This window comes from Protopterus annectens, chromosome 3.part1 (genome assembly GCF_019279795.1).
Source record: "Protopterus annectens isolate FY-2018-M chromosome 3.part1, PAN1.0, whole genome shotgun sequence".
NCBI classification, from domain to species: Eukaryota; Metazoa; Chordata; order Ceratodontiformes; family Protopteridae; genus Protopterus; species Protopterus annectens.
Window position 1 is genome coordinate 1,191,004,019 of NC_056732.1, and position 25,933 is coordinate 1,191,029,951.

At 40.6% G+C, this 25,933-nt stretch overlaps 1 protein-coding gene across 9 annotated transcripts in view; it reads right to left on the reverse strand.

The window, feature by feature from the left end:
- Positions 1-25,933, reverse strand: part of ADGRB1 (adhesion G protein-coupled receptor B1) — a 4,264,735-nt gene that overhangs the window by 2,364,076 nt on the left and 1,874,726 nt on the right. For 8 of the 9 annotated variants that reach the window (XM_044067288.1, XM_044067286.1, XM_044067290.1 and 5 more), the window contains one exon: positions 24,048-24,155. The exons of the other annotated variant lie outside the window; for it this stretch is intronic. In XM_044067288.1, the coding sequence (XP_043923223.1) occupies positions 24,048-24,155 (108 nt within the window). The remainder of the gene's footprint in view (positions 1-24,047; positions 24,156-25,933) is intronic. 9 annotated transcript variants of the gene reach the window in all.

The following is a 25,933-nucleotide window of genomic DNA, read 5'->3' on the forward strand; positions in this document are numbered from 1 at the left end:
AAAACAAAGGATCTGATCTTCTTGTATAGAAACCAGGAAGTCAATTTTACTTTGATGAAAGCACTTAACCTGAAAAATAAACTTGTGTCTACTAGTCCTACTGGTGAATTTGTGGTTTTTAGTTTTTATTTTCACCAGTTTGCTACAATTATTTGGCTTCTTGTATAGAACACAAATGCAATAAAAAAGTTCAACCTATCCAGAATTAAAAGAAGCATGCATTACACTACAGCCCAATTTATATTGCAGTTAGCAGAAAATAACTAGCTACAGGATCAAATCATGTACACAGCACTTAACTAGAACTCTCAACATCACCTCAGACTCTATTACCCTCTAAAATACACTGGTAAAATTACAAGCATTTATCACCGCAGATACAGAATAGAAATAACTTTCAGGTCCTCAGGAGCAAAAACACTGATCTGACTTAAAAATAAAAGATGCAACAAATGTCCAAGATCTTTGCAATAAGAGAAAACTGCACTACAGAGAATTACGGATGTACATTGTAATAGAGAAAGAAACATAGCATCAAATGAGTATGAAATATGTAATTCTATCAGAGGCACTGAATGCTGATGTAAAGAGTTTATATTTTCTATAAATATACTATTAAGGAAAGAAACTGGTCACTCTATGTTCAAAGTGTTACATAGATTAAACTGACCATTAAGAGCTAAGCTGAAATCTGCACTCTGCTATTCTGTCTACCAATCTAATCATCCAAACTGAGCAGTAAATGTTCTAGGACTATGTTTACAGACTCTGGTAAGCCACAGTGTGATTGTTCTGTAATTGCAAAAAGCTATAAGAAGGTTCATGGTTTGACTTCCATTAGCTCTGTAGGTGAAAATGGAAATATTGACAAAAGTTTCATTTCTCAACCAGCTTGGTAGAATTGAAAACAGAAAAGAAGGTCAGGTTGGATCAGTATTATTGGATTCACTCCAATATCCTGTAGGATGAAGCAGCAATTCATTTGCTCAGTTCTTTAAAAAAAGAAATGTTTCATTGAAACAGTAATTCACTTTTTCATTGCTTTAAAAAGATTTTTCATTTGCATTGTATGTACCTGCTGCACTGTGGAGATGGAGTATGACAAATGGGAGAAGTACATCAAAAAACTTTCCAAATTAGTTTCTCCCAAAAGCAGTATGAAATCTCTACAAAGACAATGATGGCAGAGTGACAAGAAGCTTGAAAATGTGTGATCAGTGTGGAAAAAAAATCATGGTTTACAATATAAGGCAAGCAGCAGTGCAGAGAACATAGACATCCTCAAATAAGGTATGAATGATTCTGTGGCCTTTGTCTCAGACATATTACATATAACACTTTTCACTGAAAAATAATGAGCTTCATTTAGGAAACTTGTTTCATGAGCAATATCCAGGCAGCTGCTGTTTCACTAACTATATCAAATCCTTCCATTTAAGTGAATTGTTTGAAATATATAACGGTACTCTTTGTGACTACATGCTTGCTCACAATAATTTGAGCAATCACAATAAAATTAAGCAAAGATTTTCAGAATATTGTTGGTTCTTGACTGCTTATGTGAAAGTTCTTAAGCATAACAACTTTACAAGTTGTAACATACAGATTATTTCAAAGTGTTATCTTATTAAACAGCAAACTGACATAATCTTTACTATCTTGTTCATATTTCCCTTAGTCTGTATATATCATCTCATGAAGGCTCTGTAGACAGACCATATGCTTCGTCGAGCAAACTCAGTAAACAAATGGAAAACATTCAGGACATAATGGGTGGCCATATTTATAAAATGTCCTCCAAAAATTATTACGTGTGTGTGTGTGTGTGTGTGTGTGTGTGTGTGTGTGTGTGTGTGTGTGTGTATGTGTATGTCTCTGTTTCTTGAGTGTGAAAGCATCTGTTTTATGTGTTACACAGAAACAGGTATGACTTGACTTACTGTGAATGTGTAGCCTGCTCATTCCACTGGCACAGTGGGGGACTCAGGATGAGCAGGCAAACACATTGGGGGTGCAAGATGTTAAGCAAGGTGAGCAACACTGCAGTCTGTGCACTTTGTATCTGAACAGGGCAGTCTGTGAACTTGTCACTATTTAAATAAAGAGCAACCTTTGTGCCTGGGTGTGTATTGAGCACTGTATAGTCATCATAAGGTTTCTGCCATGATACAGCAAACTATGTACTATGGAGGTGTTGCAACACAACACAGTTCATTCAAGTTCTGTACAGTGCTATTGTCTGAACCACAGTATATGCAGATGCACATTGCTAAACTGAACAGGAATAATACAAAGCTCAGCTGCAAACAGATGTTACTTAGATAAAGCCAAATGCAATATGTTTGAAAAGTAAGTTAGCAACATAATACTGTTCCATTTTACAATCATAGAACTGTGGGATTCTTAAATTTAGAACTATTTGTAAAGAACTTCCCCCTTTGTTTTGAAGGGGTACTATCTTGAAAATCACTTGCTCACTCCTGTTGGAGTGAAACAAATAATTGCCAGAGATCACTATGCACTGTTTTGGGAAACTTTTCCCCTTCACCATGCTGTATAGTTGTGGAGTTAGTTTTTATGAGTTTGGAGGATGTGAGGGCTTGTCCCCTCACTTAGGTGGAGTAGAGTAGCTTCTCCCATTGCAAAAAGGTTTGTTTTGCATTGTTCCATTTCAATGTATGTAAAAGGTAGCTTTCAAAGGCTTGGAATCACTTTTACCAAGCAGAATCTTTGTTAACCAAAACTTCAAAACTGGAAATTCCCATTTTCATCGGACTCACAAAGAAAAAGCTCCAGATATATAAAAATAATATGCATATGCTAAATTCAAATATATATATATATATATATATATATATATATATATATATACACATATATATACACACACACACACACACACACACACACACTCACACACACACACACACATATACACACACACACACACACACACACACACACACACACATACATGCATGTATGTATAATAAATATATTGTGCTGTGCCTCCTTAAGGGAAACAAGGATTGATCAAAACAGCAGATCACTGCTCTGGGGAGTTATCCTTTCTTTCCTTTCTTCAATGCTGTGCAACAGTAGTGTTGGCGTATAAAAGTTCTAGGACCTCTGCAAAAAGATACTTTCTCTATTCCACTTGTATTAGTGGTACCAATGTGTTTCGATCTTTTATAAATGCTTGATTAATTTCTGGGAAAATACATTTCAAGGTGTCATAGTAGAAGCAGAGAGAAAAAAAATATATATATATATATATATATATATATATATATATACATATACACATATGTGTGCATGTGTGTGTATTTTTAGACAAGCTGTAACATTAGCAGTGCAATATACCAAACAAGGAAAGCTGTACTTTGCATCACAAAATAGCCTATACAGTTGTGATGTAATACATTATGATATTCATGAAATATATTGAGTAGAAACAATCAGTGTACAGATAATTTGTGTATATAGGATAATTAAAATGTTAAAATTATCCAAGTAACAAAAGATTAGAAAGTTATGAAAAATACAGAGAAATGTGGTGCAGTTTGCAATGGTACATGAAGAATGTGAAAAGGATGAAATAGATAGCGGAAAGAAGAAAACAGGAGTCCTAAAGCCCAATGTTAGATATGCTGCCACTTTCCTAGATGATGTCATAATACACTCTGAGGACTATGATTCCCATCTAATTAGGGTACAAACTATCTTAATTAATTGAGATGAGCCAGGGTAAGTGTAATGCCTCCAAAAACAAGTTAGAAGTAAAAGAGTTAAAATATTTAATGTATGTAACAGGTACGTGAATTGTTAGGCCCAAGAAAGAAAAATGAGAAGCAGTGACAAGTCGGGTTACTCAGGCACTCAGATCCAAGTGAAGGCATTAATGGGGTTAGGTGACTACTATCAAAAGTTTGTACCCTATATTGCATAGACAGAATGCCCAAACCTGTGTCTGCACATCCAGATTTCAGCAAGCCATTTATTGTTTTAATGATGCATCAGAAGTAGGTTTAGGGATAGTGCTATTATAAAGTCTTTGATGGGAAAGAAAGTACAGTTGTGTAAAATTTATATGTCCTTCTCCTTACTGTTGCAGTATTCATTACATTAGGATCTTCTGTCAAGGGTAGCCCAATGGCTGCCAAGTATATCAAAGCCTTTAGGTTGTTTAAGGTATGCCGTACATCATGTGTATGCTCTTTTCATAGCATAGGGCATAAAGGTAACATCCAAATGTACCATCCACAGAACTGAGAGCCCCAGTAGGAATTCCAGTCCAAGAAAAAAAGAGATAGTCAGTGTATCCAGAAGAGAAATGGACAAGGGGAAGAAAGGAGGGAGTGAATACTGCAACGGTGAAGAGAAGGACATCTACCATTAGGGTAAGATTTCACACAACTGTACTATGTCCTTCTGTTTCACTGTTGCAGTATTTATTACACTAGGGAGAGTGCCAAAGTATTGGAAGAAAAGAGGGAGGAGGAAGGACCAGCAGACTCCTCTAGGAAGCCATGAAGGTTGGCCCTAGGAAAATCAGCTCGAGCACCAACCAAGAGGAGAAAATGCTGAGAGAAGAAAGGAGTCACTTTTGAGACTTTAAGTATTTTTCCTCTGTTTATTTGCTAAGTTTTTCTGCATAGCCGCCTATTTTGAGCATTTTCTGGCTTGTTAAATTTGATTTCTGCAGTAGTAACTGTATTTAGAGCACAACCTAGAGCTGTTTACTGAATTTCCTGTTTGCACTTATTTTTAAAATCGTTTTTTTCTCAAAACTTGCATTTTATCTGTCTTTGGCCTAGCACTCTTGTGTGGGGTCATTTACTGCACTGTTATAACTTGTTGATACTTGTTAACCACTGCTATCTCTGAAAAAACAAAAAAACAAAAAAAAAAATCTTGCTTTTTTCCCCACTTTTCTGAGATTTAAAAAAGTTCAGTTACAGGCTTGCTGTTCTTGACCTGTTTGTAAGTTTCTGTGAGGCCATTTTTTGCTTGGGCTAAAGGAAAGTCTCTCTGTTGATCAGTGGCAGTGAAAAACATTGAGCAGCCTGCCTGCCCCTGTGGGAGTGGTTACTGACTTGAAACTGTAGTTTTATTGGCCATTTTGGGTCAATTCCAAAACTCCTTCTTCTTCCTCTCTTAAAACCCTCTTTTGCGCGGTTTTGCATGTTTTTGAGCATAGCGCAACAACGGGCAGTGCCGCCTAATTGGGTTTAAACTATTCCTGGCTCCACAAAGTCTGCTCTTCACTTTTTCCCTTAGAACTGCTCTATCTCTCAATTTACACACCATATTCTCATTCTAAGGCCCTTCACTGGTCCAATTAAGTAATTCTACAAGTTAGCACTATTAAACCATAAGCACTACTTATTCTTATACTCTCTACGATTACCCTGTCCTCTATTGGTCCGTCTTAAATTCAGTTTCCCTATTACTCTAGCATGTCCAAAGGTTAGTCAATGGTTTCCTCTCCAGTCCAGCTGGTGAATCTGGGAATTTTGAGGCAATGTTACAACTGTCTCATGTATACAGACAAACCTCTCCTCCTCCAAACAGGTTCAAATATATGTGAGAGATGCAACTATTTAGCCAAACTGGAGGCTGAGCTCTCTCATCTCAAAACTGGTGCAACCAGTCAGGAGGAGAAGGTAACCTCACACAACACAATTCCAGTATCACATAGTCCCACCACATCAGCGAACCAAACACATAAATACACAAAAACATACTCAGAGGCTCTAAATAAAAATCTACCTAAGCAACAGAGACCTCCAAAGCAGACATCCAAGCAAACGCTACCTCAAAAAAAACCACACACAACACATAACCCACAAAGTCAGTGTGCCAAGCAGCCACAGCCCTTAAGGCTGAATAACACAAGTGATACTCTTGTTATAGGTGACTCTATTGTCAGACACACTGACGTCCCGCTCACCAGGCTGAATAAAGAGAAGGTCACGGTGAGCTGCCTGTCGGGTGCTAGGATCCGACACATAACGCAAGCACTCAGGTCACTCCAAAGCAAATACAAATATGACTCAGTCATTGTACATGCTGGTGTGAATGACCTGAGACGTACCTCCCTGGACTACATGAAAAGAGACATAGAGGAGCTCTCTGATCATGTAGCCCAGGCTGGTATTACCCTGACCTTGAGCAGCATCTTACCCTCCCCTAGAATGATGCCACAGTACAAAGACAAAATGATCGATTTTAACAATTGGCTAAAATTTTGGTGGCATTCAAAGGGGATCCAGTGTCTGTCAGCCTGGGATGACATGCTCGACAAGCCATATTGCTTCGCTAGGGACGGCTTGCACCTGTCACCACTGGGCTTTCGGATATTGGCAAAGGCTCTTGCCACCCCCACAGTGCCTTTTATAGGCAAGGCTCAAAAGTCAAACTCACCCCCATAGACAGCACAAGGAACAAGAAACTAAGGGTAATGCTGCTAAACGCTAGAAGTCACACGCACTCAAAGCTCTCCTCAGTATGGAGAACATCGATATCTGTGCAATGACAGAAACCTGGTTCAAGGCTCCAGAGAGCACCCCAGCACTACCAGGCTATACCTCATATCATGCTTTTCGGCCCCAAAACCCGGACCGAACCACAAAAGGAGGGGGAGTTTCCATATTTATCAAGGATATCCACACCTCCAGGTTAGTGGCATTGCACGAAGTATCGGAGACCATCCATGTGCAACTAACAGTGGGCAAGACTGCTTTTCAGTTTATAGCATCCTACAGACCACCCTCTCAAAGTCAGGAATCCCATTCAGCTTTCCTGAAAACACTGGAGAACATGAAGATCTCTCCGAACACCATTATATTGGGTGACTTCAACTACCCAAACATTGACTGGGAGCACTACTCAAGCCCCAGCACCTTAGCCCAAAGATTCCTGGAAATTATAAACTCAAATGCTATGGAACAACTAGTCACCACTCCCACAAGAGGGGACAACATACTAGACCTAATCATTACCAACATGGGGACTCTATGCTCTACACCAGAAGTATATCCCTCATTGGTAAGATCAGACCATAAATTAATTTCACTGGATGTCCACATCCCGACCCCACCCCCAGCCCAGAAAACCACAGTGAAAAACTTCTAAAAAGCGAACTTCTCACTTCTCAAAACTGAAGTGGAATCCTTCAAGGCCCCAGGGCCAGTGGAAACTACAGCCCAAACTGCAGAATCCTATATAAATGCAATCTATGGACATCTCCAGGAATGCATGGATCATGCTATCCCAAACAAAACCAAGACCCAATCATCCAAAGGCAGGCGTCCAGTCTGGTGGACCCCTGCCATAAATAAACTGTACAACAGAAGGAGGAAGCTACTACATGATAGAGCAAAATCCCTAATAGGGAAGGCATCTCTGATCAGTACTAGCAAAAAATTACGATCCCTCATAAAATCCTCCAAGGCCAGCTTCGAGAGAAAAATTGCACAGGACACCAAAGACAATCATAGGGCTTTTTTCAGTTATGTTAGAAACCTGGGATGCAACTCCCAGACTTGTTCTGAGTTGATTCTAAACGACAAAAAATACACTGAACCCATAGACATCGCCAATATCCTGGTAGACAGGTTCAGTGCAAACTTCTCCACCCCCTCCCCCCCAAAAGAGCAAGTATCTATCCCGGCAGAGGGCTGCCTCCCAAACATCTCAGATGCTCAGGTGAAGGCTGCCCTCTCCAAAGCAAAAAACACTGCTTCCATGGGACCAGATGGCATCCCAGGTTGCGTCCTACATGAACTACAAGAGAAACTAATCCCAAAAAATAAAACAGCTATACAATCTCAGCCTCACTACAGGATATGTGCCCACAGAATGGCATATAGCAACAGTGGTCCCATACCACAAAGGTGGAGCCTCTACGGACCCTGGAAACTATCGCCCCATAAGCCTGACTAGCTTAGTCTGCAAGGCTATGGAGAGGATCATCATGGAGCTCATAAACAAAGACATTGGGGACCTACAGACACTAGATCCTACCCAGCTCGGCTTTGTCAAGGGCAGATCCTGCCTTTTGAACCTGGTTGACTTCTTTGAAACAGTCACCAAAGCCATAGATGAAGGGAAGGTAGTCCACACAGCCTATCTGGATCTTGCAAAGGCATTTGACAAAATACCCCACTCGGGCATCATAGATAAGCTATCCAGCTTAAATATAAACCCCTATGTCACAAGATGGGTCACAAACTGGCTCAAAGACAGAACCAACAGAGTGAGAGTTGCTGGAGCCATGTCAGACTCGAAACCGGTCACAAGTGGCGTCCCACAGGGTTCTGTCCTGGGACCACTCTTGTTCGGTATATACTTTTCCGAGGTACAGGCAAACGTGGGAGGACTATGGCTCACCAAGTTCGCAGATGACTGCAAACTGGGCGCCATAATCAACTCTCCAGCTGACACAAACATCCTTCAAAAAGGTCTCACAGAGACAGATAACTGGTGCCAGCACCATGGTTTAAAGCTAAATGCCAAAAAATGTATAGTCATACCCTTTGGCAAAAACAATGTGCCCACAAATTACCACATAGGTGGAAACCCATTAAGTACAGAGAAAGCTATTAGGGACCTGGGGACCCAAGTTGATAGCAATCTCTCCTTTGAAAACCACATTGCCAAAGTGGTTAGAAAGACCTTCTACATAGCCCACCTCATCACGAAGGGTTTCATATCTAGATCAAGAGAGGTAATCGTGCCCCTTTATTCATCCCTCATCAGGCCCATCATAGAATACAATGCCCCTTTTGGGATGTACCTTACCCGACACCTGCAGCAATTAGAAAGACCCCAAAAGTATCTCACCAAGAGGATCAAGGGTCTCAAACAGATGCCATATGCTGCTCGGTTAAAAACTCCAGCTCTACTCAGTTGCATACCGCCTACTTGAGGCGATCTATGCCTGACATACAAAGCTATGTGAAATCCAGAATTAATGGACATGCTCCACCTCAGTAAATCTAAATAGCTTAGAGCCACACTGAGGGACTTGAACCTCAGCACAGAAATAAATAGAACTTGCTGGAGGGACAGGTTCATAACCCAGAGACTCCCTTCGCTCTGGAATAGAATTCCAGTTCATGTGAGGCAGAGCACCTCACTGAATCTCTTCAAGAAGAATCTCGATAAGTGGATGGGGGATAGTAGGTTTGTCCCAGGGACTACTCCCATGTCACTATTAGACAGAGGCACAGTAAACTAAACCTTAAAAAGGGCACAGTATACTCAAATCAAGGGGTGGCGTAAGCCATACAGAATCGGGCTAGGCTTATAACTGCCCCAGGGCAGATAGCCTAGTATGAACCTATGAACCTATGAACCTATGAATCCAACTTGTAGTACTTGGTGAATGTATGCAAAGAAGTCCAGGTAGCTGCCTCAAGAATAGAGTTAGTAATCAAACACTTAAAAAAAAGCACAAAAAGAATCGACAGCTCTAGTAGAATGAGGCTTAACAGAATAAGGGAAGCTCTTATCATGAAAGGAATAACAAAAAGAAATAGCTGTAGCTATCCATAAAGAAACAGCCTGCTTGGACACAGCTAATCCTAAGGACATAGGATAAAAGTTAAGCAAAGAACTGATCAGATTTTCTAATAGTCTTAGTCTTATCCAAATAAAATCTGAGTTGTTTATGCACATCCAACATGTGTAGCACCTTCTCACTGGTAAATTGTGGAGTAGGGAAAAAAGTGGGAAAATGAATAGATTGATTCAGGGATAACTCATTCACCACCTTGGGCATTAAAGAACGATTAGTTCTCAAGGACACCCTCTCCTTATGAAACACCAAAAAAGAGGACAAGTCATAAGGGCTTGAAGCTCAGACACCCATCTGGCAGAAGTAAGGGCTAACAAAAGTGCAGTCTTCCAACAGCAATATTGCAAGGAATCTGAAGCTCCAGGCTCAAAAGGAGCCTGGGTCGATTTTACCAAAAAAAAAAAAAAATTAAGATCCCAGGGAGGATGATCAAGCTTCCTGGGAGGCCTAAAATGAAGGATGCCTTTAAGAAACTGTTTAGCTTCAAATCCAGAAGCTAAAAGAAGATAGCTGATAAGTGGGCTTTAACAGAAGACTAAGCCAACCCAGTACTGTGCAATTCACACAGATAAAACAGAACCAAAGAAACAACAACAGAAAGTGGATCCAGGTTACAAGAAAGACACCAAACAGAAAACCTCTTCAACTTGGATAAGTAGGATTTCCTAGTACTGGGTTTCCTGGCTTCCCGTAGGACACTAAGCACATCCTCAGAAAAAGGTGTCGATGGAGAATCAAAATCCTATCACCCACAGTGCCAGTTGAAGAGTAGAAATGAGTTGAAGAGTAGACAGATGGGGATGTATGAGAGATCCCTTGTCTTGTGTGAGTAGGTCCACCCTGTGAGGTAACTTGTGATGATTACCCTTGGCTAAACACAGAAGAAGAGGGACCCAATGCTGACAGCCAAAGGGAGTCACCAACAAGATTTTGGGAGCATCCTGCTAAATTTTGAACAGGACTTTTGGGAATGAGGGGATGGGAAGGGGGAAGTGTAAAGAAATATCACCTTCCAAGAAAAAGATAGGGCATCCACCTTCCAAAGCAGAGCACCTGGGACTCTGGCACAAGACAGAGGAAGTTCTCTGTTCAGATGGGAGGCAAAAAGATCTATTTAAGGAGTACCCTACTGGTACATCCCTGTGAAGCATGCATTCATGGGACTGAGTTATGGACCTGTTCAGATTGTCTGCCACAATGTTTTGACCTGAGGGAATGAAAACTGCCTGAAGAGTCACTTGATAGTGGATAGCAAATTCCCACACCAGGACTGCCAACCGACAAAGAAGATAAGATCTTGTTCCCCCTGTTTGTTTGCATACCACATCACTGTGGTATTGTCTGTAAACACCTTTATTGGTCCTGGGGGAAAAGAGAGGATGAAAAGCCTGAACAGCCAGCAGAAGAGCTCTCATCTCTTTGAAACTGATGTGCTGTTTCTGTTGATGAGGCGACCAAATACCTTGCACTTTTAGGGACACAAATGCTGCTCTCCATCCCACGTCTGAAGCATATGTGAACGTCTCCTGAGAGGGAAGAGGAGGATGAAGAAGGAGCCATGGATTTATAGACAACTGTTGAATCCACTACTGAAGTTCCTTTTTAGACAAGGCAGAAGAGGAACCACAAATTTGAGCAGATGAGCATGTTGAAGACAAACTGACTTCAAAAACCACTGAAACTTTCTCATGTGGAGTTTGGCCAGAGAGACTATAGGAATGGTGAAGGCTATGAACCTCATAGCTCACATAAATTCCCTGGCTGTTATTGAAGCCAGAGGAAGAAGAGTTTGAACAAAGGAAATGAGAGTTAAGGCCTTGAGAGGAGGCAGGGATGCCAGCATAGGCACAGTCTGGATCGTGCGCCCCAGAAAAATATGATCCTGAGAAAGAATCAGAAAAGACTTTTTTGTAGTTTATCATGAACCCCATATTTTGTAGAAGGGAAATGGTAAAGTGAAGATTTTGCAATAAGATCTCTGGAGAGAATGCCTGAAGCAGGAGGTCATCCAGGTAGGGAAATACTTGGCTCCCCTGAAGCCTGCAAAAAGTAATCACAGGAGTAAGGCATTTGGTGAATGCACTTGGGGCAATAGAAAGACCAAAGGGTAAAGCAGAGAACTGAAAATGCCAGGAAGCAACAGAGAAACATAAAAAATTCTGGAAAATGGGGATGAAAAGTGATATGGAGATAAGCAGCCTTGAGGGCCACAGACACTTTATAAGCCTGAGGAAGCAAAAGAGGGAACAAAGTCTGAAGAGACAACATTCAAAAGGATGGCACCTTCAGAAAAATGTTTAGATGAGAGAGGTATAGAACTGATCTCCAAGTTCCCTCTTTCCTGAGCACCAGAAATATACTGGAGTAAAACTCCCTCCCCTTTGGGACACAGGCATCTCTTGAATAGTACCCTGAGTCAAAAGATCTTGAAGCACCTCTGGAAAGAAAGACAGCTGTTCCAGAGGGGGTTTAGGAATTCCCATAAAAGGGAGAACAATATTTTCAGACCATGAAATACCCCTGGCAGATAATGGACAGAACCAAGAAATGCTAAGTAATCTTTAACCAAACAGGAAGAGAGAGAGGTAGGCAAAGAGAAAGAGGAAAATGGCTGGGAAGAACAGGATAGTCAGACAGTACCTGATTTATCAGCAAATGGAGACTTTTGTGGCACAGAAGTCTGAGCAGCCTTTGCAGGAGGAGACCGCTTGCCAAACTTTTCACCCTAAGAAGGAGGGTAAGATTACCTGCAAACAAAGGCTGGCTTTTTGGGGTTATTTCTTTGACATTTAGGCACAGGAGAAACAAAAAAGAAGTTATGTTCTTACCACAACATTCCATGTTTGTTGTCCATCTAGTCCTTTATTCTCACTTGTAGGTCGGATCCGATCTGTCAGATCTATCTTGGCCAATTCTCCAGCTTGAGGTCTTCAGCAAAGCTCGTGGGCCTCATTCTTTATCCATAATGCATTCCCAGAGTTACCTCAGATCTTGTTTGCCCCCCAGCAGCACATAAAGAAGGACTTACATAGTAGCAATTTGATGATGTATAGAAATATGTACATATATATTTACTGCCATAAATTAGAACCAGACTGAAAATGTATATTCTCTGAGGCTATATGGCCCTGCTGAATCTTTATTTTCTTATCCAGTCCACCGGGAGTATAGGCAGGGGGAAGGAGGGAGGGTTGTGAGAATAAAGGATGAGATGGACAACACACATGGAACGTTATGGTAACAGCATAACTTCTTTATGTGATGTTGTCAATCTCACCTTATTCTCACTTGTGGGACCACATCCCAAGCAACTGAATTCTTGGGTGGCTCATAGGAGAATACTCCTTAGAACCATAGAACCAAATGACGCCCTACTCCTTGAGGCTAGATCCACTTTATAATGAGTAATAAAGGTATGAGGTCTTGAACAAGTAGCTGCAGCACAGATATTATCCAATGGTAATCAAGCTTGAAAGGCTGCAGATGTGGCCACAGATCTAGTGGAATGAGCTTTAGCAACATTTGGGAGAGCTCTGTTTTTGGAATTGCAAATGTGGTAAATGCATAAGGAAAGCCATCTGGATAATGTGACTTTTGAAACTGGTTGACCTTTCCATGTGTCAGAATATGAGACAAAAACTGATCTGATTTTCTGAATTCCGAAGTTCTGTGTAAACAGAAATGTAATTGTGAACATCTAGGAGATGCAAGGAATACTCCTTCATTTTGGAAGTTGGGAAAGAAAACTGGAAGGTCTATACATTGGTTAAGGGAATTTGCTGTCACATCCTTAGGTAGACAGGATAGATTAGTGTGTAACGATACCCTGTCTTTGCGAAAGATTAGGTAAGGAGGGTTTATGGACAAGACTTGTAACTCAGATACCTTTCTGGCTGAAATAATTGCCACCAAGAACAGAGTTTTCCAGGAGAGATATTTCATGTCACATGTAGCTGAGGGGTCAAAGACATTAAATATAATATTGAATAAGATGAAATTGAGATCCCATGGGGGCATTAGATGGTTATATGGAGGTCTTAGCATAACAGTGCCCTCCAAAAAAAGCTCTGGAAAGTCTGTGTGACATGATAGGATGGTCATTTTCTCTTATATAAAAGTTAGAGATCGCAGCTAGCTGAACTTTAACTGAAGCTGACACTGCTCCATCATTGAAGATCTCTGACAAAAATTGTAAAACAGAATGAACTGGTGCTGTAAAAGGGTCTATTTTTTACTGTTTGCCCATATAACAAACTTCTTTCATTTGCTTTTGTAAAGTTTCTGAGTAGAAGTTTTATGAGATGATAAACTAATATGGCTGACTAGGGAAGAGAGGGTTGGAAACCTGGCAATTAGGGGAACTGGAGCAGCCAAACTGTCAATTTCAGGGACTCTAGGTTGGGATGAACCATTCCTGATGAGTGTGTCAGAAGGTCCGGAACTTGGCCCAGAATCCAGGTTTCATGTCAAAGATGAGGCTGAAAAAAGGGAAACCAGATTTGATGAGGCCAGTAGAGAGCAATTAGGATAATGGTTGTCTCCAACAAACTCACTTTCTGTAAGAGATTTGGAATTAGAGGAATTGGGAAAAAGCATAAAGAAATCTCGGGGGCCAATCGTGAACAAGTGCACCCCTTGGTAACTCCCCCATAGGAGGGATCAGGGCAAAGTAGTTGCTGCACTTGGCATTGTTGGGTGATGCAAAAAGGTTGCAGCAAGGCTGACCCCATTTACAGAAGATCTCTTCTGTAACTTTCTGACTGAGGGACCACTAGTGTGGCCATAGAATGCTTGTGCTTAGCCTGTCTTGACACTGAATTTCCCCGGGATGTGCATTGCTGTTAGAAAGTGGTTGGAGACTATTGCCCAATGCTAGACCCAGACAGCTTTTCGACAAAGTTGTTTCCCCCTATTTGTTGATATACCACACTATAGACATTGTCCGTTTGGATTGCAATTTTTCCCATAGGAATTGAGTCCTGAAATGCTTGCAACACTAAAAGCACTGCTCTCATCTCTAGGACATTTATATGCAGGTGAGTCTCATTTTCTTGCCAGATGCCTTGAACTGTCTTCCCGAGAAAATCCCCACTCCACCCTATCTGGGAAGTGTCCATGGTCACAGTGGCCAGTGGTGGCGGAGGAATGAAAGCATGGCCTCAAAGGACTACAGATGAGGGATCCGCCATTGGAGATCTTTTTTGCAAGCATTGGTTATCATGATCTTGTGAGACACTGGAAGTTCCAAGACTGACCATTGAGCAAATAGCATCCACTGGAGAACCCTCATGTGGAGACAAACTAGGGGAATTAGTATGATGAATGCAGCCATTTTCCCTAGGACCTGGAGGACTAGTTTTCCAGTGGCTTTGGACTTCTTTATTAGAATTCTGACAAGATGGGGGTTGCCGTCTACCCTGTCTTGCGGAAGCCTTGCTATCTGTGTAGCAGTGTTTATCTCTTCTTCTATGAACAGTAAGGTTTGCGTTGGTTCTAGCACAGATTTGTTGTAATTTATGGTAATGCCTAGAGAAGAGCAGAGTTGAAGGCCATGATCCCTTGACTCAAGTAAGTGATGCTTGGTCAAGGCAGTTATGAGCCAGTCATGTAGGTATGGAAACACATGGATTCCTATGCATCTCAGGTGAGCCACTATTACTGCCATACATTTGTTGAACACTCTGGATGCTGTAGTGAGACCAAAGGGCAGACTTCGAAACTGGAAGTGACTGGCTCCTAGCCGGAAGCACAAGAACCTCCTGTACACCCTGTCCATTCAAATATGGTATCACATGTCCTGAAAGACTGCAAAGCACATCCAGTTGTCTTTTTCCAGAAATGGATGTATTGACTGCAGTGTCACCATCTGGAACTTCATCTTCTTTACTGATAGGTTTAGATTGCTGAGATCCAAAATGGGTCTCCAGTGCTCTGTTCTCTTTGGAATGAAAAAGAATTCTGAGTAAGTTCCAGATCCTTTCTCATCTGCGGGAACTTTCTGGATGACTCTTTTTGTTAGCAACGTTTGAATTTCTATAGTTGCTTCTTCCTTTTGACTGGGTGGAACATCTGGAACCACTTTGTTTCTGGGATAGGAAGGGGGAAGGGGATGATGTATCCTCTGGATATTATGTCCTGCACCCATCTGTCATTTGTTATATTTAGTCAAGTTTCAGGGTGCAGGGAAAATCACCCCCTAACTGCCTCCAAAGATGAGCAATCGGGCACTCCTTCAGGAGTGCTGGAAAGGTCTACCAAAAAAGATTCTCTGGAGCCTTGGTTTTGTGGGTCCCCCCTGTTACAAGGGTGTTGTCTTCTGTTATTGTTCCCTCCTGCCTCTGGGGAAACTTTCACCTTGTGTGTCTTAGTAAGACCTCTGAGATTTTCTGAACCACACATTTCTACTACCTTTTTGACCCTTGGCAGTGGGTCTAGAAGGAGTGGAAAAATACAATCCAATGGCAGACAAGGTTCTACCCTCTTGTTCACACCTGATGAGCATTTCCTTCACTTTTGGCACAAAAAGGGATGAGCCCTCAAAAGGAGCATTAATGAAGGAAGACTTGAAGGGCTCTGCAAAATCACAAAGATGCATCCAGCCTGCCTCCTATGAGAAATACCTGAGCCTGCTGCCCTACTTGTTCCATCTGCTGAATAAGAAACGAGTCTCATGGACGAGTTGACAATTGAATTTAAGGTAGCAATCTGAGCATTGACTTTCTCTGCCACTGCATCAACTACAGCTCATTGGAGGGAGTCTGATAATTCTTTACTCAGGTTCCTCTGTAGTCAGGTGAAGTGGGTGAGATAATTCAGAGACAGCAAAACTAAGGTCGCTGATGCTTAGATGCAGTTCCCATACCTATCCATGGAGAGTCCTTATTAAGAGGATGGATAGAGGTACTCATCTCAGAAATTTCCCTTATAGTGGCTGCTGTAATGACATTGGCATCAACTTCTACACCCTTTGTTGAAAACCTGGGCAGTGATGCATTTATTTGGCCTCCTAGGAGTAGGGTCTATGGTGTCTGGGGTCTCCCAAGCCTTTTGCGAGATTAATTCGGTAAGCTCATCGAAAGGGGGAGTAACCCAAGAAGTTGATGGGCGAGACACAAAGGCCTTCAGGAAGACCGACTCCTCAGCTAAAGGTGTGGAGGGCTGCCAATCATCTCTCTGTTTTAATAATTCTAGGATGTCTCCAAAAGACACATATTCAGGAGGTGATTGTGGGGACCCTTCTGCTTCATCAAGGTCAGTGTTAGATGTGATAGATTCTTCCGGTGATTCAAGATGCTTCCTTTTGTATGTCCTCTTCCAAGGGACCTCTTCAGTGGGATACTCTGGAGAGTTTTTGGAAGAGGGGCAGTACCCTGAGGTACATCCTGAGGCCTAACATCTCTGAGGACCTGTGGAAAGGGTCCATGAAAAGACAAAGACAACTCGCCTGAGGAAGAACTGAAAAAGATTGTGTCCCTGACTGTGAAGAAGTCAAAGCCCTTCTCATTACTGGGAAGGCAGACCCTCCTTGCTCCAAAGAAGTCCCCAGATCTGACAAACAAGTCATCAGAGCTGAAGGAATCTCCAGAGCAGAAGACAGCAGCTCCAAAGCAGAGGTCGGAGCTGAACTCACCTGTGCTGAGGTTCCCAGAGGCATGGTCAGATCCAAAGAGATTCGACCAGTCTCCATGGACCCAACAGGAGAGTATCAGATCCCAGAGATCTCTCACTCTGAAGGCACAGAGACACTTGGGGAAGATGTCAGAAGTGAGGAAGTTATGGGTCCTGGACCTGACACTGACACAACATGGATATTGGAATTTTGCGGCTCCAAAGCAGAAGGATGGATCAGAGGAGGAACTATAACAGAAGATGGGTTTGAGACTGACCTATTTCCTTTGGGCTTAGATCCACAAGATGTTTGGCCAAAGCAAGTGTTTTCAAAAGTCTCTCTATGACCATATCCATGTCTTCATCAGATAAACTCCTGGTAGACCTAATGGACAGGGTAGGTGACCTTGATGTCACTAATAGTGGAGAAGGGAGCCTGAAAGAAATCTTCTCCATAGAAGGAGAATGGCTCCTATGTCTGTGTGCAGTGGAAGGAGTTAGCACCAGTGAATAATCCTGCTCTGAGGGAGTTCTGGGGCCAGGAGGAGATGTCTGCTCTGATAGAGCATTTGGGACCAATAACTTCGGAGCCTTCTGCTTTGGCTCCATTGAGGACCTCGGCTTCGATAAAAGTCTTTTAGCTGGCTTTTCTGAAGGATCACAAGATATAGCCTCAGAAAAAGGAGTTTTCAAAAGGCCTTTCAAAATTAGTTTATGTTTGCATTAAATTAATGATCACTGATTAAACTTATGGCAAATGGAGCAAGACTCCTACAGATGAAGAGACCCCAAACAATACAGACACAGAGTGTATGAATCATTAAGGGACATCTTCTTACTGCATTTTTCACACTTCTTGAAGCCCAAAGGCTTGCTGTCCTGTTTTTGGGACATGATCTTAAGAGAAAACAGAGAAAAATAGCACAATCACTCTAAGGAAGAGTAAGTCCTCTAACGTAAATGGACTTTACCCACAGACACACAAGCAGAAAACTAAGACATTCAACAAGGAGACAGAAATAGAAATATACTACTAGTACTAAGTTTTTTTTTCAAAGGCTAAAGATGGGGATAAGAGGGTATTGACGGTAAGGTAAGGAACGTCCTCTAACTAAAATGGACATTTCTAAATGCTCTTTAATTTAAATGGACATCTAATGGGGAAAGCTAGGTAAAGAAATAAAATACATAAGAAATTTAAAGTGGGAAAGATAACCTGTGCTAAAATAAAGTAGTGAAAAAAGCTGTACTTAACCCAGACTATAGCTGACAAAACATCTTCACTGCACAGCAAACAAGATCTGTGGTAATTAGGGGAATGCACTATGGGTAAAGAATGAGGTGCACAAGCTTTGCTGAAGACCTCAAGTTGAAGTATTGGCCGATACCCACAAGTGAGAATAAAGGTGAGACTGACAACATCACATCACATGTTTAAGTTCCTGTAAAGCCTTGCCCTTTTCCCGAAGGGACTTAAACAAAGTAGTAGTAGCTCTGCCAAACAAGCGTTTATTATCCAGATAACTATTCATCAACTTAGCCTTAATATCACCAGGCAAAGGTTGAAGCCGAAGCCAAGAATACCTCCTCATCACAGACCCAAAAGCAGCAACCTCAGAGGAAGCATCTGCTGCATTCTATCAACACTTGATGGATTGACAAGCCACCTGGGAGGAAGCTCTTAATAGGGAAAGGTAAACGTTTCACCTTCAGACTCTGGAAGATCTGAAATCACCTGTCAGACATGGGAAAGGACAGCCAGCAAGTGCCAGGGCATATGGGTCTGATAACTAACAGTCCTAAAAGCCATGTGGCAGAGGTATAAACCTTCTTGCCTAGCCTTTCCAGAGTTCTGCTATCTTTATCAGAAGGCAGTAACTTAGGAGATGGAAGCAACTGACATGGTTTATCAAAAGCTACAGACACCACTGGGGATCAGCAGAAGGACACTTGTACAAGAATTTACAGTCCTCCTGCACCCTACAGAACCTATCAGGTTTCTTGGTGGCAGGGGACTGAGAGTAAGGTGCATTAGAGGCATTAGAAAATGCATCCAACAAAGCAACCCAAACAGGAGGGACAGCAGAAGTTCTCAGAAAATCAATCTGCAGTAGCTGATAATACCTTTTTTTGTATCTCAGAAACTTGAGCACAATCCCATTTAAAGAATTCCATCATCCTAGAGATTGTGTCCCCAAAAGAAATCTCTTCAAAAGGAGTATCAAAACTGGTAGATTCCTCTTCCTCTGAGCCATAATCCAAAAGAAAGGGAATCTGGGAGGAGTAAGCAATGGATCCCTCATCTGAATTTGCCTCCTCCTCAGAGAAGTCCTGTATTCTGGGTCTCTTAAGGGGGTTGAGGACCAGGGGGGGGACTGGAACAGAAATTCCCTGAGGAGGTTTTAAAGCCATCAATGCACTAAATAACCCCTGAGTGAAGGATTGCCATTCACTCAGTGGATCCTTAGGAGCTGGAGAAATATGTTTAGTTTTCAGTTTTTTCTTTAATCAGAGGTCTGCCTTAAAAAATTTAGAAGGCTCAAATCACGGACAGTATTCAATGATTGAAGCAGGGACTTCATCTCTGACTACAATTTGAGGAACACCCCTAGGCCCTTTGGAGATAATCAGCCATGGTTCCCCCTGAATGTCCGAAATGGACATCTACAATGTCTCTTTGGACATGCCTATGGTTGGATCCCTGCTGATCTCCAACACAGCCATGGCAGAAGAATCCAACAATGAAGCCAGGTGAACCTCTAGGCTTTCACTTGTCTCAGGAGAGACATCAGGTGGAGGCTGTACAGCAGAAGATTCCAGCCTAGATTTCTTGCCTTCTTTTTCATGGATGGCTGTCCCTCAGAGTGGGAAGTTCCCTCCATTGTGTTTTTAGTAAAAAGAATTAATTCTCAAGATAAAGTTCCAAAAAAGAAAGCCTACTGCAAAAGGTCTTGGGAACAAGGACTGACAGATTGAACAGGGCGTATAGCTGTGCAAAGCACAAAGGCAAAACAGGCAGTGTTTGTGATGATCTTTAAGGGGAATATGTTTTCCACACTGGCATTTGCCCTTCTTGGATGACATGAAACCCCACAAGCAACAAAAGAGTAAAGAAAAATAAGACAACAAAATCCCAATGGGGCACTTATATGCAACGGCTTTGTGAACCAGGAATGGAATGGGTGTTCAGACAGATGATCAAGAGATTGCATTCAGACTGGGAGCAAAGAAGTTCAGAGGATGCTACATGTGGACGTCACCTTTATACCCTACACTACCCAAGAAGCACACGTGTGACATATGGCATACCTTAAATCAACCTAAAGGCTTTGGTATACTGGCCAACATCAGGCCACCTGTGACAGAGAATCCCAGTGTAATGAATACTGCAACAGTAAAATGGAAGGGCATCACACTTTATGTTTTCTGAGTTATAAGGCAAGTAGAGCAGAAGTTAAGTATTCTAATTTGAGAAGGAATGCACACTGATAATTTTGGTGTTCTCTTCACTAAAATATATCCTTCTTGGTTAAGAATTCCCCTTTCTAACAGATCATGCCTCCCAATATGATTAAATGGGTAGCACAACAGAAACAGAAACCTGTATAGCTAGGCACTCTCCTTACAACCATTCAAATTCTTAGTACAAAATAGACCAGGCTCAACCCATCACAAGGCAAAGGGCCTGTGCAAGGCTCACAGCCCATCTGATGCACCTAAGAATGAGGAAGGGTTTTGAGCTGGCAGAGGACATTACAGCATGGTGTGGTGGATCTTACCAAGTGGCATTTCAAATGAAGTGAAACTAACATGAATGTAAAAAAAAAGTTTGTCGTCAATATTGCATGTAAAACAATACTGGTAATTTTTTGTAAACAAGACAGTTATTTTTAATAGAGATACTCCTTTAAGAAAAGCAGGAGACTTGTTGTAGTAACTAGAGTATGCTCTATTGGTTGAGGAAGACAATCAGTGGTATATAAACAGGAGACCTGAGTCAGCCAGTTTAATGTGGATGGCCTTTCCCTGTCAGCGATTTTGTGCCTGGTGCAGAAGTTCTGGATGTACCGCATAGTAAACAGAGACCAAGAAGAAGACACCAAGGTTAACCTAGTTATCTTTTCTGTTCAAGGAAAACCAGAAGAAAGAGAGTTACTGAGAAGCTCAAAAGAGACTTGCTAAGAGACACTGTGTCCCTGTTGTATGAGACTATGGTTAAAAGCACTTTAAATTGTTTTCTCATTCCACATTTTAAAGAGCCTGTATTTTTTTCTATTTGTATGCAGTAATATATAAAGTATATTAGAGTTGTTATTATATTTAAAAACATTTTATCCATCAAGATATGTAGGAATAAACTGTGTTGTTTTTCACATTGCACTTAACATGATTCTTAAGAGTCAAACTACACATTTACTTTTTAAAGAAGAAATAAACATGTTGATTCCAAGGTTATTTGGCTGTAAATTTAAAAATGCACTTAGCAATGACTGCATCAATGTCACACTACGGCTTATGTCACATTTGTTTCAGGTTTATATGCTGAATGTGTTTCTTCTCAGTACTGCTATTCTTTGCAAGTTTCCACACGACACCATGCATTTCCTTCTGAAAATTCAAGCAGTTATTACAGCTCAATATATATTAGTCAATTGTATCAAAATAAATAGTATTATTAAAGTTTTCAGAATGCCATGCATATACTCACCTAAAATCTAATAACACTGTAAGATGAAGTACATTAAAACTAATTTTATTAAACTGTAACATTCAGCATTCAGCCACTTTGTGCAAAAGAAGACAATCAGTGGTGTCTTAGAATAACAGCACATACCTTCAGAAATAGGCTGAGATACTAACTGAAGTGTCCTTAAATGAGAGGATGAAAGGCATAACGTATACATACAGATTTTCTGTCTTGATTTTGCCCAGTACTGATACCACTGTATAACTCATCAGGATGGCAAAGACAATGTAATGGTAAAGTAGAATAGTTAAAGTAAAATTAAAGCAATTGTTATGACATTACAAGGAAGTCTTACAGTTCACTTTTGAAAAGCCATGCACGGAACGTGGCTGCCATGCTACACTAAGAACACTAGTAAAACAACAGAGGCTTATGGTTCTTTTGATAAATAGTTGACTTCCTTGAGCTGTGGGGAAACATAGTCGCTTTTAAATTTCTCATATGAGACAAATACTTTAAGGACCTTTTCCAGTGCTAAGAACTGAAAAACCAGGAACACTTTTATCACGCACACCCATACACTGACACGCACATACACCCACACACACCCCCACACATGTACGCATGCACACACTCAAGCAAGCACACACACACACACACACACATTCACACACACACACACACACACACACACACACACACACACACACACACACACACACACACACACACTCTTACATAGTATTTGCATATAGGCAGGATTGTGCAAGTAGCCTCCACAGTAGGTGTTCTGATTAAGATTATTAATGCTTACTTAATTTCTGCATCTATAATAATAGCACTTCTGAAACAGTTTTGCTACACATTCTTCTCTAATTTGGATATTTCTAAGTATTAACATACCATTCTGTTGCCCATTGCACTTCTAAAAAATGTAATCTTTTATATCTCCCTTCATTCAAGTACCACTGAATCCTTTAATGCCCCTAAACTCACCTTCTAAACTAGCAAAGTCCATACATTAGAATAAAGAAATATGTAGTTGTCTCATTTTCATCCTAAGTAACTGGTACTTTTTTCAATGCAGTGGCATATTATGCTAAACAAAATAACATACACATGTTAACATGTCATTATCTCTTCTTTCATAAGATGAAGATAATGGAAGAGATTTTTATTCTGTTATTGCATCCTACTGCTGGAAACCACAATTTAGTGTGTAAGACATCATGTATATACCACTTTTTTAATCAAAGGATTAATGTGAGTGCCATCAAAATGTCCCTTAACTGTTCCTATTACTATATTAAAACAGGTGCAAATGCCATATAATGTGTTATAAGACATTACTTTTCTGGTCTGTTGACTACATGTACCAAGTTGTCAGTCAAAAACTTAAAAACTGCAAGTTTGCATGTGATAAACCTTCCAGTATGCCTGCCCTGAATTAAGAAGGAAATCCACAGTGAGTGACCTATAGCTAGTATCTGCCTGACAGGTGGGAAACAGAATGCAGTATATAGTGAAATATAAAGCTATGTAACATGCAAATTAAACATGGAAGTGAAAATATGGTGCAACTTAATAAAAACATGCATAGCCATTACTATGACATTAGCGGATGTCCTTTTTAGAATAACCATCTCCCAAATAATACATACAACTCAAAACTGCACTATGTAGTGCTTCAATGGGAAATCAGTCAGGATGCTGTTTAGTGTTGATACTGAAAATATTATGGTGGCATGTTTATGTATGGCAGAACACAACTGTTCAGTGGCAATGTACAAAATGTGATATGCAGAAATAAGATAGGTCTTTCACTGTGCATTACTGACTGCATTGCATCCTAGCTGATTCCCCTATGAGAGATGACATAGCAGTGATGGCCAATTTGTTTAAAAGATGAAGTTGTCACCTAAAATATGCATATACTCCTCCTACTCCTGAGTTTGTTCATAAATCTAGGTCTGCAGAGGTGACAGGTGACAGATAAAGCCTTAATGTATTGCATTTCTCTGCAGTATTTAAAATCTAGGATTTCCAGTATGGCCAATCACATTTGTACTTTCAGCCGTTGCCATTACTGCATGCCATGAAATAGCTACATAATCTTGCTTCATATCTAGAAAATAAGTATGCTTTCCTTTGTCACTTTAATTAACTTACCTATCTGAGGTGCAAGAAATCCATAATTCTGTTGTCCATCTATTTCGCCCCATTTCTTGTTATCTATGGACCTCAGCGATTGGCTTCTGGAAATATAGCGTCCGTTGGCTATAGCAAGGCAATGGGTTGTGTAAATAGCCAGTCTTTTGCAGCAGATTTTTTTTTTTTATAGAAATGATTTCAGGCATACATTATTACAGTATCATTATTGGACTGTTACTAATAATGTAGTAATTTGGAGAAAGGGAGTTAACACCAAACAATAGAGGGTATGTGAATATGATCCCCTTGAAAAGACACTGCAATTCCCAAATTTCAAGGCACTCTCTCTGACCCAGAAAATGTATTCTAGCAGTTAATTTGTGGGTGTATTGACTGGGAGTGTTACAATGTGATAATAAATTAACTAAGGTATGCTGGTTTAGCTTTATGTTTTGTTCCACAGACTGGAGAATACAAGTTCTTATTATACTGCTGCAGTGCAAAGAGAGTCGGAGAAATAATTATCACAGTGTAACTCTGGCTGCCTGCTGGACTACCCACTATTTTAATGCAAACTGTTTAAAAGACTGGCTTATTTATAGAAATGATCATTGAAACAAGTGAATAAAACTCATGTATACACAGCAAAGATGTAATACCTGGATACTAACTAAACGGCAATGCTTTGATTACTAAGACAACCAAAGAACATCACTAACAAAGGCTATTTTTTCTTTCCTCTGTGTTTGTTTAAGAATTAAGACAGAACAACTGACTTATCTACACTGGCAAAATCAAACCACGGCAGATTTGTAGAATAGGTTAATAGGATGCATTGCTGGATCTAGTCCGCCCCTAGATTGATAAGTTAAAAAATAAACATTTATCCTGAGCTCAGAAAATGCTCTTAGAACTGGCTTTGTGAAGCTCTGTGAGAACATTTCTACCAGGCAAACTACTTGCATACCCAAGTGACTATTCCAAAGACAACAAGCATTCAAACCAGAGCAGCTGGAAAGATGTCAAAGGATTTATTTTGCAAATAATAATTCTCCTTCTGTTTAACATACTGTATAGAAAACTATCTTTAAAATGTTTAAAATAATTTCATGATAGCAATAATGTTCCTAAAAGAAGCACATTTCAGTGGCAACTACTATTTCTGCAGTATATATGCAATTTAGCTGAATATTAGACCATAACGAAACACAGAAATTATCTTGTGAGCATAACTTTCATAGGCAATGACTGTCATTCATGTGGTAATCTTCCTTTCTTGAGACAAAATCTAAAAAAGAAAATTGCAGTAATGATAATAAAAGCTGTCTGTGTGGCTCCCTTTGTGATTTCTGTTATGGTAAAAATGATTCATAAGGATATGGACAGTCCTGACAGTATTTTGCCTATAACGTGGAATTACCAAGCTCCTATATGACCTTGCAAAACAGAAATCCAAATTAAATCGTCATAAGGGGCAGGACACAGTAAGTAATTACTGCATCTAAATGGCTAAGATGAAATATGAATGCAATTCAGAGGACATGATATTGCCAGGGAAATTATAGTGAAGATGAAAAGCAAACATTAATAGGCACTTAGCGTAATCAGCGAACAGGATAAAGTGAAATATCAGTTAGACAGGTTAGTAGTTTTCCTGCTGAAGAATACTGCAGAAGATGCTTGCTCATAAGTACATAAATAACAACAATATGAAACTCAGTTTATGTGGAAGAACGACTAACAGAAACAACAAACAAAATCTAACTCAACATTTATAACATCACATTCACCTCATATCATTATTTTTCTACATCATACTATCCCAACTATGTGACCCTACTGAGTACTTTATGCTGAATGCCTGTTTTTCCCACTAAATGTCAGTGCTTGTCAGACATGCATTA